At 39.5% G+C, this 14516-nt stretch overlaps 1 protein-coding gene across 11 annotated transcripts in view; it reads right to left on the reverse strand.

Annotated features, from left to right (window-relative positions):
* Window positions 1–14516, reverse strand: part of INPP4B (inositol polyphosphate-4-phosphatase type II B) — a 336841-nt gene that overhangs the window by 168812 nt on the left and 153513 nt on the right. For all 11 annotated transcript variants that reach the window (XM_084755321.1, XM_084755319.1, XM_084755320.1 and 8 more), the window contains one exon: window positions 8697–8844. In XM_084755321.1, the coding sequence (XP_084611447.1) occupies window positions 8697–8844 (148 nt within the window). The remainder of the gene's footprint in view (window positions 1–8696; window positions 8845–14516) is intronic.

Consider the following 14516-nt stretch of genomic DNA (forward strand, 5'->3'; position numbering starts at 1 on the left):
ACCAAATCCCCAGAATGAATGGGAACAGGACTCATGATGTCCTAACCTTATCTGAGGAAAGGTTACAGACATGATGGTTTCTGGAGGAGACAGTCAATTTTCTTTAAGCATGTGGACACTGAGAGGCTAAGAATGCTCAAGTAGATGGCCCTAGACCCAGGGCCCAGTACATAGGGGCAGTTCTAAGTAGAGTCAGTGAATTCTATTAAAAAGAATGAAAGTCGTGAGGGAAGTGTCAGGGGAAATTGGGAAGGTATTTGAGGAGGCTAAGAATGTAATTTCAAGGGAGGTTTAATCAAATACATCATATGACTGCCTGATACTTTCAAACAAATTTTTTAAATAATAAATAGTTAATAAAAAGCTCCTAGTTTGTGATTGTTAAAATGTATTCCAGCTCTCTAAAACTCATTAGCAAACTGCAAGTAATTACAGCACCACGTTAAAAAATTTTCTGTAAAAGAAATGTATATATAAAATTATAAAGAGTCAATGGCCATCAATTACTGCTATAATGAATGAATTATCTGAAGTAATAGTGCTTGCAAGTTTTGATGAGGCCAATTTTATCATTTAAAAAGAAAGATTTGAAATAGTTACTGAATAAACCATGTGACTGCTATAGTGGATGTAAACATGTTTTTGTTTTGATCCCAAGTGTGCGATGTGAAACTGCCTCCTGTGACATTTGTCCACTAGAAAGGGAACTGCCTCATGCAGGGGCATGATTTTTGCCAGTTGAAAAACATCCTGTATGGTGTATGACAGGGTTTAAATAGCCCAAAAAACAAGGATCAATCGCTTGTGTATCACTTCGCATCGTTTCTTGGCTTCACAGCTCTTTGAGTCAAGGCAGTCCTAGAGAATACTTCGAAGTTCCTGCTGTTGCAGGTGTGGTTGCTTTTGCTGAATTGCTGGTTTGCTATTTAACATGTTTGCTAGATTCCTGAAGACAAAGTGTTGAATCATCCCAAGGAGCTGAGTTTAGAAAGGTCTACCTCTCCTGCCCCTATTAACCTTCTTTCTCTCCTGTCTAGGGTAGGAGAGTTGGAAGGGAAGTAGAGGTATTAAAAAATTTCAAATAAAGTAGGTTTAAAAAGATCAAGGCCTACAGACTGACATTAATATCATTTATGATCATGCATCAGGCGCATGTTCAGACTTTAGAAATTGAAATGCTGAAGCAAAGTCTTATCTGTTCTTTCCAAGGAGAAGTCAACTGAATTTTGTATTTAAAGTTTGTGTTTTCAAACTCTGCTGCAGTTTTCTACAGCATATTTTTAATGTTGGTCCATCAGTTTTCTCTGCAAAATACAAGGAAGCATACATATCTATATAATACAAACTTTCAAAAATGGTTTTGTGCTTGGGTTTATGAAACATTCTTATTCTAGGTTGAACTTCATAATACTATATACTGGAAAAATTCTCTACTCTCTGTTCAAAAGTTAATTATTAAAATTATACACAAAAAGAAAGGAATCATGGAGGAAAAGAGACAAAAACTGATGCAATAAACTTAATTTCTTCTTGAGAGTTTCATAGGCTCTTATAGAAAATTCATTTACAGTAAAATGTCTCATTTTGCAGATGTCATTTTATGCTATAGAAATTTATATGTGTCTTGATAAAGATAATAATCTAGCTACAGGAGTTCTATACATGCATGGCACATTAGATTTAATACAAAATTTATACTCTCCATGGAACTTACAACATATAGGCACAACTATTCTGTAGACTGAACCTAGCAAACTTTGAAATAGTGTGAAATCTAAAGGAAATATACAACATAAAGAAAATATGTGACAGCATTAAGGTAGACTGTAAAAATTTTATAGTAGTAGTTTTGTGAGAACCTGTATAACTTATCTACACTCGGCCAAGCTGGAAGAACTATAAACACAAAGAAAATGCATATAAACACACACACACACACACACACACACACACACACACACACAGAGAGAGAGAGAGAGAGAGAGAGAGAGAGAGAGAGAGAGAGAGAGATTGCTTTTAGCATGTCATTCTTTTCCTTCTCATCAAATTACTCCACAGTAAATTAGTTTTTCCCTTTTCGTTCTTTAGTTACACCAAATGAAAGAAGTGATTTGTCTGTGAGTACTAAATCCCCTGTGTCTAATTATTATTGAAACACTTAAACTTCTCAAAAAGACAGTCTATCTCTGAACAGTCACTCTACATGGAGAGATTTGCCTCCTCTTTCCATCCTGGCATGTAATTCTGCGACAGTTCTCAAAGGGCTAAGTACCAAGGCCAACTCCAGGAACCTCTCATTACACATGCATTTTAGAGATATTTTCAAGCAGATCGTGTGAGCTTGCAATGTGATTCGTGGGTCTGAAGGAAAAGCAAAGGCTGTGGACAAACAAAGGCTGTAGTTAAATTATCCCAGAAGCAGAGAAATGAGGTTTGATCGGACCAAGAGGAGAGCTCCAAGTGGCATAGGTTTGTGAGAACTGTAAAAGCAAGAATAATGAGAAATCAAAGTTGATTTGGGGTAAATTTAGTAAGATGCACTGTTGAGCGTAGAGGGTGTGCTTTGGCTTATTGAGACAGGGACCGGCTAAGCATGATTTTGAACATACGTCAGTATGAGTTAAGCCATGGTGGGCAGCTGCAACACACACAGGTTATAGCTGCAACACAGCTGGCAATTAGATGGGAGCATCTGGGGCTCAGAAGACAGGAGTCAGTTACAAGGTTTAGAAACCAACAGTGCTGAAAAGCAGGCAAAGCAAGAAAGGAAAGCTACCTAGAGCTAAGGAGGAAAACACCATCCTATGGGCTCAGATGAAGAAACTGCAAGGGAGCATCAGAGGGCACGTCACGCTAGACCATCAAGGGAGTGTGTCCACAGGGAGGTCTGAGAGGGCAGGAATGTAATATGATAAAAAGCCATCCATTCTGAATCACTGGCAAGCCTTATCTGTAGATTTATATCACAAAACTCTTCGGACTTTTGAAAGATGAAACAGCAGAAGCCAACAACAAGAGAAATATCAGTGACACAGTGACAATGATGCTTTTATGTCAATGAAAATGACTGATTTTGCCTTCCTATATTGAATACAAACTGGAGTTTACTTTCAGATATTCACGAAATAGTTGAAAAACGTTGTACATAAGTTATAAGGGCAACTGAATATAAAGTCAGAAGTAAATTAAAGTGTGCGAGCAAAGAGGAAATGAACACTGATACCTTCACAAGGGTACAGAAAAGGGACAATGTTTTCTAAATGAAATTCAGCCAAAGGATGAAGTCAACCCAGAATTGAAGGCGTTTGAAAACAGTAAAATGTCATTATAAATATCACAGGTTGCAAAAACATATGTGTGAGCTCAGAAGTAGTTCATCACATGTCTCAGTTGTAACCATTTCATCATTTAAACAAACAGAATAGGAAGAAAAAAAAAGCTGCATGTACAGTCTACACACAAGGTGGCAGTTTAAACAATAGAGACAAAGGTCAAGCAATTCAACGAGAGGAGTAGGAGAGATGAGCCCATAGAAATTCTTTTTAATGAATGCTAAAAATAAAACACATTAACATAAACTATATGAATAAAACTATAGAGCTACATCAGTATGAATAAAGGACGTCATGAGGTGAGAGGCTCTGCGTTTTCCACAGAGCTGTGGTGGTCTGGGCAAGATCAAACTGGTCAATGTGCTAGGGTGGGGTGGCTGGCAGGGGATTAGTAAGCCCTCAGCTCAGAGAGGCTACCAGCAGGTGTCGGCTTCTATAAAGGTGTGGCTCCTGGGCAGGTCAGCCATGCTCCAGTGGATAGCCTCCCAGGCGTGTGTACACGGCTGGCACAAATTGGAGTCCACGTACTATGAAATTTAAAGAAATTAGAAAGAAACAAAGCTGGAGGAGTTGGGAGGCGGGGCTGGATGCAGAAGGAGTTCATTGGGGAGGGTTGTTAGGGTGAATTGTCATCAAAATACCTCATACAGCACTCTCAAAGAATTAACAAAAATATTTTTAAAAAGAGAGAGAGAAGGCACGACATGTCCCTCCCTGTGATGTAAAGAGCAAGCATGACAAAGATGTCAGATTTCTATTCCTTTTATTGAAAATCTGTTGTTGTTTTTTTTTCTCACGTAATATGCCCTGATTCAGGTTTCCCCTCCTTCTCTTCCTCTCGGTTCCTCCCCACTACCCTCAAATCCACATTTTCTTCACTAGTGTCCCTACTTAGGAAACAGACAGGCTGATAAGCAATAAATAATATATAACATAATAATATAATAATATAATATATGATATGACATATGATGAAACAAAAGGCAACACTTTGGAATTGGACAAAACAAACAGAAGGAAAAGAATCCAAAAGAAAAAGCATAAGAAACAGACCCTCTTGCGCTCCATCAGCAATGCGTGGGTGCTGTGCCCACATCTCCGCCTGCCTGAGCTCTGCATGCTTCGCCTGCATGTTTTGTTGATCTTAGCCACTCCGACAGGTATAAGACAAAATATCAAAGTAGTTTTGATTTACATTTCCCTGATGACTAAAGATATCAAATATTTTTTTAACTGTTTCTCAGCCACTTGAGTTTTCCCTATGGAGAATTCTGTTTTGATTTGTATATACCTCTTTTTTAATCGGTTTTTTAGGTTGTTGTTTTCTTGATTTCTATTTACTTGAGTTCTTAATAGTTTGGATATCAGGTCTCTATTGGATTTGTAGCTGTTAAAAAAAAGTCTTTTCCCATGCTGTAGTCTGCCACTTTGTCCAAATGACTATTTCCTTTGCCTTACAGGACTTTTTGGTTTCATGAGGTCCCAGGAGGGAAAGGCTCAGTGAGAAGAGGTGCCTTCCGCCCAGCCTTAAGACCTGATTTCCTGATTTTGATTCTGGAGATTCAAGTGTGGAAAGGTGAAAAGAGATTCCCTGTGTTGTGCCCTGGCTTCCACACATGCTGTGGCTTGTCCGTGTGCCCCCACCAGCCACATCCACAGATTAGTATTAACAATACAGTGTCACAATTAAGGACTTCTGATGCTGTGGTGACTGTTGAGTTCTCTGAGTAACTCAGTGGTGTGATGGGAGCTGTGGGGATGAGGCTCAGAATAAGGGGGTGAAAAAAGAAAAAAAATGTGGCCACATTCTCAGTAGTACAGAGAACTTAGCAACTCCTTCTGTAAGATGTTAATAATCTTCAGATCATAGAAAATTCAAAATGTAAAATAAACAAAATATTAAAATATCAATTAATATTTATAGACTGAGAGCAAATACTGAGTTCCAGGTGTGTGTGTGTGTGTGTGTGTGTGTGTGTGTGTGTATGTGTGTGTGTACACATGTATGTGTGCAGGTACTCATGAGTATGAGTGCATATGCATGTTTAAGTGCATAAATGCTGAGGACAGAGGACAGCCTGTGGTGTCATTGCTTAGCACCTGTCCACCATGTTGTAACAGGGACTCTCAGTGGCCTGGATATCACTGACTAGTCAGGCTGATGAGCCAGCAGCAGACACCACACATTCTCGTTTCTGCTTCCTAAGAACTGGGATTTAATAACACACCACCAAGCCCAGCTTACCTTGTCTGGTCTTGGGATAGAACTCAAGTCCCTACTCTTACACAGGAAGTGCTTTCCTGACTGGACCATCTCACTAGGCCACAGCTGGCTTTTTAATTACAACATGGAAGACCACAAAATATACACAAAATCATGAAATGTAAATAACATAAAGTGGAAAATGTGATTACAAATAATATTTGAAAAATTCCATACTACATATGTTAGGATAGCTCTTAGAAGTAAAAAAAATAACATTTCCCTAGTTCTAACTCGGCCGTCGACTTTGTGATTTGGGTTGTGTGGATAAAAGCATGAAAGTAAGTTTGATCGCTAAAGCATAAAATCCAATGTGATGTCCCACAGCTTGAGAATGGCTGTTCTAACTGGACAGAAGTTCCTTGAGATACATAGACTTTGGGTCTGGTTACTTTTGGTGTATAATACTTTTATTTGCATGTTTTAAATAATTTTATTTCAAAAATTGAAAATAAAAGGAAATAATGAATACATTGGATTTCACACTGATATATTCCTTGTGGTTTGTGGTATTGGTAATCGACATTGGGTAATGGGTAAATATTCAGCCACATAAGAAATAAAATATAAATATCTTAAAAGCCATTGAGTTCAAGCTTTGCAAGATTAAATAAAGGGAAAATTTTTATGCTAAGTTGTCAGAGACATACAGGAAAGTAGAAACCAAGGCTAGAAAATTCAAATGGACTTTGCCTCAGCAATTTTACTCATGTTTAAACTCAAAACATCCAGCCTTGGGACACCACCCAAAGTTTCCAACAGCCTTCTGCATGTGCTTGCTATGGAAATATGTGGGAAAAAGAGGCAAAGATGCAGCGAAAGATAGGGGGTCATTAAAGGAGGGTGCCCTGAGATTTTAAAGGGAAAACAAAAGACAACAGGAATTACAATGGCTGGACGACAAATTCATCAGCTTAAGAGCCTTTTCTTATTCCCTCCTCTCTGTTGCTCCTGAGTTTTCCAACAGCGAATGGGCCAAGCAGAGAAATATTAGCAAAGTGAGTGCAGATAAGAGGCTGGGGTCGGAGACAGGAGGAGGCAGGAGCAGAGGAGCAGGTCTTTGGTCAAGGGCATGTTTTGAGTAGACTAAGAAGGGTATGAGAGTCTTTCTCTTTACCCATGTCTCTTTAATATCTTGTTGTATTTTTTAAGGAAAGTGGTATGAATGACGCTTCAAGCAAGCTTTTCAATCCCCGAATGTGTTATATCAAATATGGAACATAGCATAATTATATATTGGTATGAGAATAGATCCCAACGTGTTGTGAATACCTCCATTGTCCATTTTCTATGCCCTGGGCTATTTTCCTGGAGACTGAGGATTAAATCAGGTGCAGTTTGGGGTTATGTCTAGTTACTGTCTCTTACTGGGCAAACTCTTGTGCTTCTCAGTTGAGTGACGGTTCAGGTCCTGCCTGGTACGTCTCTGTTGGGAAGCCTTCTCCTCCAGTACGTGTAGCTGGGTCTCCCATGGTCTGTGTAAATTCCTGGCAGTGACACAGCTTCTGTTGACCTGAGTCCACCTGTGAAACCTGATTTCTGTGTCCTGGTTCTCCTCATTTAGCCACCCTAAATGCCCAGCTCCCTGATTTCCTTACAACCGGTTTCTCTAGAACCACACCAGTCTCTTGAAGTTCAAGACCCTTCGCAACTCTCAATAAAGTTCAGTTTGTGTTTACACTTTTCCTTACTTGATAAACAAGAGCTGTGTATTTACTCCTAGTTGAACCAAGTTTGCCAGTACAGTGCCTACCATTCTGTAGTGCCATTTCCGGCACAGGTCAACTTGGAATCTTTGGGTACTTCAGAGTCTACAAAATGGCACAATATCATTAGAAATAGGTGCATGGATATTGGCATGAAACAGGAACCAAAGCACAGGACACCTTACTCTTGACTGTATGTTTTAGCAATTATAGAATTATAGAACTATGAAACACTGTCAATTACCTGAGATTTGGGGCCTTAAAGGTGTTGCTTATGATATAGTATTTTGATTTTTTTAAAAAAAGTCATTACAGGCTCATTTAGAAGGCAGAGAAGTGGATTATCTAATTAGTCATGGTTCAGAGACTCTTCCAAACCAATAAGCTTGCAAATCCTCCTGTGCAATTATAGAAATTGTTTGATTTTCTTGTAAAAAATACTTTCCATTAAGATACCTTATCAGTTATATTAAATGGCTTTTAAATCAACAAGTGTTTAAAAGCCTTGCTAAGTTAACAGTCTATGGGCAAGGCTCCTCTTCTTTAACTCCAATAGGAACCAAAGAAAGAGTCGTCCTAAACAGATGAGGTAATGACATGAGTCAGAGCTTGGAGTATTGGTTCACTATTGCATAAGAAATGTAACTCACAATACAAACTAGCATCATATATGCAATTGTGTGTGGTGTGCTGTACCCCTGTATTTGCACATATGTGCATGCGTAGCTGAGCAAAGGTCTGCACTTGGTGTCTTCTTCAGTCACCCTCCACTTTCTCTTTAAGACAGAATTTCTCACAGAACCTGGAACTTCGCCATTTAGTGTGTTGAACTGGCCCCACAAGCTCCACAAAGCTCCTGTCTCCGCCTCCCCATGGCCGGGATTACACGTTTATGCTGTCTGGTTTTTACACGGGCACTGGGGAATTACCTCCTGGTCCTCATGTGTTTACAGCTATCTCCTGAGCACCAGAAGTTTTTAACACCCACACATGCAGAACATTAAGGCTCCATGATTGTATTACGTTATTTTTGTTTGCAAGCTCTCATAACAAAAGACTCCTGTGAACTGCACAGTCCCAAGTCATACCAGTCTTATTTCAGGTGATCAACAGCCACACAGTACTACAGCTCACGGAAGTGGACAATGAAGGTTGTGATTATCCTGTTATTATCATATGTGATGAAAAACCCCAAAGAAGTAGATCATTAACACGTATGTGAGGTAATGTATGTGTTAATTACTCAATGGTAATTAGTCAATTACCATTACTCAATTTGTATATTTCAAACAACATTGCATTGGTACATGTTAAATATCTATGATATATAATTTTAGATAGAGCACAATAAAGAAATGACAGGAGGAAACGCGAGAGATGATTAATTTCTCTTACCTATACAAGTCTTCCTTTATGTGAAGGGAGAGCAGTTCCTTGGGAATATGAAAAGAGAGGATGCTTTCTGACATCTGCTCGCGGATCCGCATCCACTTATTGTCAGATGTGGGGAATCTATAGAGTTTACACACGGGATTCTTTAACACTGGGCAAGAAGGGGGAAAAAGGCAGTAGTTAAATTATTAGCAAACGCACACCATGTGACTCTCAGTCAAGAAAGCGATTAACCAGAGCAATGTTTTGTTTATCCGTTTGATTAAAAAAAAAATACTGCTTATCAGAATCCATTGGTGACTTTGGCTTTTTAAGAATTGTATGTGTTTTACATCATATTTTGGTGCTAGCTTCTGTAATTCATAGCTTTTGTTAAATTTAATAACTATGCCTGAAAATTCAATTAGTAAACGTAACTATGTGGTTTTCACTACCTATTTATTTGTCTTTAAATGTTTTATGAAACATACACACCTATAAATATAGATGAAAATACAAGTACATACACATAAAATGCTCTTTGGAGCACGTTTATGAGCCTTCTCTGATTACTCTTAGCTTTCTGTACTTAAATAAGTGGCAACATAAATGTTATTTCAAAAACACTTTAAATTCTTCTTCAAAAGGCCCTGCTGGTTAAAATTTTTATATATCAAAAAGGTTTTGTTTCCTTACCTTAACATCTACTAAATTCAATGTTGCACATATTTTATAATGTCAATAAGCCAATATCCACTTTCATCAACCCCCAAATCCATGTATTACAAGAAGCAAATCCTTGGTATGGGGAAGACAAGCTATTTAGAGCAGGTGGCCAGTGTTTAAAGAAAAACTACGTCGTGCAGCCATGGGTCCAGAAGCAAAGGGATGCGTCAGACATTAATGTTATTCTTTATACTTCATTCTGATTTCCAAACTCACAGCACACTGTCAAATCACCCACTTCAGGACACAATGCTCTTCTAGTTTCTACTGGGAGGTGATGCTATGGTAACACTTACACAGCCAAGCTTAAGGGCTGTAACATCAGACATTGCCAGTCAAGTAGGTATCTAGAGTGAGTCGACTCCTGTCGGCCAACAAAGCTGATGGAAATTATTAGTTGATATTGAAGTGAATATAAATTTTTTAGCAATGTTGAGGATAGTACAGTGATCAGGTCTTTCACATCCTCAACCTTCTGAACCTTCTGTGAGACTCCCATATCTCATTTGCTATAAGAAAAGATAAAATGCCTTTCCTGAACTTTGAAATGAGCATATTGTCACCCACCCACTATAACCATCTATCCTCAGAGAAGGACTCAACACGGCATCCTTATGAATATGTGTATATCTAATCTGAACCCTTGATTCCAAATATCAGTATTTTATGTGCATGATCACGTGCATATGTAAGCATGAGACATGTGCCTGTGTGGGCGGTGGGTGCACCTGCGCATGTGCTATCAGAGCCTATTTCCCTTCTTATTTCTCCTCCTGCCACCCAGCGCTGGACACGCCATGACAGGGCCGTATCTGGCCTTGTATGTGGATGCTGGGGTCTGAACTCAGCCCCTCATCCTTGCGCAGGGAGCAGTCAGTCACGCACTGGCACAGCTCTACCTCCTCCAAACGTGTCATTCTTGAATCAACAAACTCAAGTCCTTTAAGACACTTTTATACCCAGGCCAAGAACTAGACAGAAGGCTCATTTTCTACAGAACTGACAAAAATCACAAAGCAGCAGCAGCAGAAGCTTTTGGGATAACGAGAGAACACAATTTAAAATCTAGAAATCTATGCTCAAAGAGATTATCTTTTTGGTATTTTCATGATTATTTTAAGCGTTCTCAACTTCATCACAATACAAATACATACAGTTTATTGGAATTTTTCATCTGAAGGAATCTGTGAATTGATAGCTGAAAACTACATGATTTCATTCATTATTAAAAAATGTTTCAAAGATATATCACTTATATTAGCCTATCTCTAAGAATTAGAAAAGAAAAAAACATGTATTGAATTCATTAAAATGTCGCTGGGGCCTGGAGAGATGGCTCAGAGGTTAAGGGCACTGACTGCTCTTCCAGAGGTCTTGAGCTCAATTCCCAGCCACCACATGGTGGCTCACAACCATCTATAATGAGATCTAGTGCCCTCTCCTGGCCTGCAGGTGTACATGCAGGCAGAGCACTGTATACATAATAATAAATACATCTTTGTCTAAAGTGCCACTCATGTTAAATTGTATCTGGTAAGATCTTATAAATTCTCATACACATACTGAGTTTAGAAATGTGATGTATCCTTTTTTAAGTGGTAAAACAAAATTTCAATATCTGAAATGTCTAAAATATTTCCTCATGTATGAAAATGTTGATCAGTTATTGTGTAACCATTTCATGTGCTGTGCTTCAGAAGCCCCTCTCAGAATTACAGAGCATCCCTCTGTTTCCCAAACACTCACAAAGCTCCTGGGATATATCTTGCCCTTTAAAGATCAGTAATATTTTTCATAAAATTTAGATTTTGAGTTCTGTCAGAAAACATAAAGCCCCTGATTGTCTCTGTTGTGCCACAAACAAGAGCTTCATCTTTTGATCTTTTGATCTTTTTTGTTTGAATTTTCATTTTAATGTTCTTCATGTTCTCTAAATATAAACCCGTGTTGAAAAGTTTTAAGCAGAAAATAGGGCAGTTTGATTAATGAGCATTAGAGAGGCTCTCCTCTGCCTACTGTGCACACAGCGCTGCGAGTGCTGTTGGAGGAAACTTGGAACAACAACAACAGCACACATACAAACACATACACATACACCTGCATACAACACCTATACACAAACATATGCCACACTCATACACACACACCTGCATACACATATTCACACACAACACCTATACACAAACACATGCCACACTCATATACACAAACACACACACATACACACTAACACACCGAAAACACACACATTTACACAAACACACACATACAAACACATACAACACACACAGAAAACACATGCACATACAAACACATACTACACACACATATGCACAAGCACACACAAATACCAAATGCCTATACACAAATATACCCATAGAAAACCTACACATACCACATAAACATGAACACAAACACACATACACAAATATACATAGAACATAAACACATACAAACACAGAGACCACACACTCATGTATACAAACACACACACATATAACACAGTCTTACAAATGAACATAAGCACAAATACACACACAAGCACATACATACAAACACACACAAACAAACATATGCTCACAATTCTGACAACTTAATCATGAAAGAAAGCCCCTCCATTTGTGTCTCCCATGCACCTTTTATAATATGGGCTCTGATATGTGAGACTCAAGCTTCCCAGAGCTTTATCAAGCTGTGTATACTTGCCAATCTCAGTACACAGATGTGGTGTGTTGGTTTGCATCTGGGATGCCTCGCAAAGTCTCTCTGAAAGGCTTGGTTGCCAACCTGTGGCTCTGTGGAAAGGTGGCAGAACCACTGAACGTATGTCCTGGAAACTCTCAGACCTTCACTCCTTCCTCTGTTTCTCTGCTTTCTCCCTACAGTGAGTCAACCCACTTTGCTCATTCACACAGCCCTCACCAGAATGTTCTGTCTTGTTCGAGCAGTGACATTGCAGCCAACTGACCATGCCAAAGCAAACCCCTCAGTTCAATTGTTCAGGCATTTTGTTACAGTGACAGGAAACACACATACAACACACACACACACACACACACACACACACACATACACGATGAGATCCTCCTTGCAATTCAACTTAGTCCAACAACTTTTCTTTATGATACTATGTCTCAGGCAAGGATACCTCTCATGTATCATAGAATACCATAGAATGGAGAACATGAAGAACATTGATATTTAGCCACCACGAGAATGTTCCATACAATCAAAAAATAAATGAATTTTAAAAACTATCTGAGCTCATTTTGTTGCTGTGTTGATAATGGTAGTTGTGAACAGTTGTAAGATGCCAGGTGTGGGTTCTGGGAACCAAACTCAGGCCCTCTGCAAGAGCAGTAAGTGCTCTTAGCTGCTAAGCCATCTCTTCAGCCATGCATGAGTCGGTTCTAAAGACTGCCCTACGTGCATCCTCATTTCCATATTTATTAAGCTTTTTCCAACGCAAAGGTTGAAAATATCACATGGCAGATTCCACAAGGAGAAATGCTCTTGGGCTGTTTCGCATCGTGCCATGTTTTTGATAATTTAATGAGCCTCATTCTAAACTGGTCCGGATCTCAACTGATACATTACTCCCTTGAGGTCCAGCCCCAGACAAACACAATAGCAGAGAGTAAATTGAAGGTGTCTGTCATTTTAGCATCTCTATTCAAATGTCTGTATCCTTTCTCCCAGACTCTGTAACAGGAATGTGCTAAAAAGGTGGCACGCCACCTGCTTTCCATGGGAATCATCAATTATGAAAGCCAAGCTTTCCCAATTCTGAATAACTCAAAGTAAAGATGCCAAGGAAATGTTCAACAAAACCAAGACAGAAAACATATGAAAAACCACTGCTCCAGCAACCTGGGGCCAAAAGACAACACAGAATCACCAGGGATGCTTTCCTCTTATTTGTTTCTGGAAATAAAGAGGCATGAGGGGTTATGAGTAGAATATCTGGACCTGGGAAATGCGACCCAGGGTCTAGTGGATCATCAGAAAGCACCATTAGTTCAGGATGTTCCACATACTTCCCCAGAGGAGGAACATATGTGCCCGCCCATCTTGATTCCCCACCTGGGCCTCAGGAGGAGGTAAAAAATGATTTACTTAAATAGGATCTGACTTTATTGATTTCCGATCTTCCAGGGACGATGTTAATGTCCTGTGGCGCCTTTGTGGGAATCCTTTCAATTATCCAGTTGTTTAATGGTTCCATTTTCCAGCTGATTGTACAGACCCTACCCCGTCTCTAAATGCTATGGTGTGCCTCTGTCGTTTAGCTTGATAGCTATGCGCCTCAGTAGCACTCAAAATTATCTTAGATTTATACACGTCTGTAATGTAACTCAGCTCCTGCCCGGTTAAGATTGGATGAGAACACAATGATCTAAACAGAAATAGCAGAAACGCTGACCAAAAAAAAAAAAAAGAAAAAAGAAAAAAAGAAAAAGAAAGAAAGAAAGAAAACCACAAGAGCTTAGAAAGCTGAAACAGGAAATGAGAGTGAGACCCTTTTTGTGGAGGACACGCCAAGAACACGGCCCGTGGAGTCAACTAAGCAGGGCCCATCGGGGCTCACAGAGACTGCTGCAGCAGTGGCTGAGCTTGTATGGATGGGTTTGAGCATGGTCCTCTGCATGTGGGTTATGGTTATGTAGCTTGGTGTTCTTGTAGGACCCCTCACACTGGGAGTGAGGGCTGTCTCTGATATTTTTTTTGCCTGCGTTTGGGACCCTTTTCCTCTACTGAACTGCCTTGTCCAGCCCTGATGTGAGGGTGTGTGCCTAGCCTTGCTCTAGCTTGTTATGCTGTGTTCAGTTGGTATGCCCAGATGTCCTGCTCTTTTTTTGAAGGGAAATGGAGAAGGGGTGGATCTTGGAGAGAGGAGAGGTACAGGAGGAGGGACTTGGAAGAGTGGAGGGAGAAGAAACCATGATAGAGATGTAACATGAGAGAAGAGCAAATTTAGAAGAAAAGGAAAAAATACAAAATAGTAATAACTTTTTTCCCCAAAAAGGCAACGTGTGTGTTTATAAATTCTTTACAGATTAGGCTCCCAGAGCTGGAGATGGATTAGAGATTAAGAGTAGTTGCTGTTCTTCCAGTCAG

This window comes from Acomys minous (assembly GCF_964271855.1).
Source record: "Acomys minous genome assembly, chromosome: 14".
Classification (NCBI taxonomy): Eukaryota; Metazoa; Chordata; class Mammalia; order Rodentia; family Muridae; genus Acomys; species Acomys minous.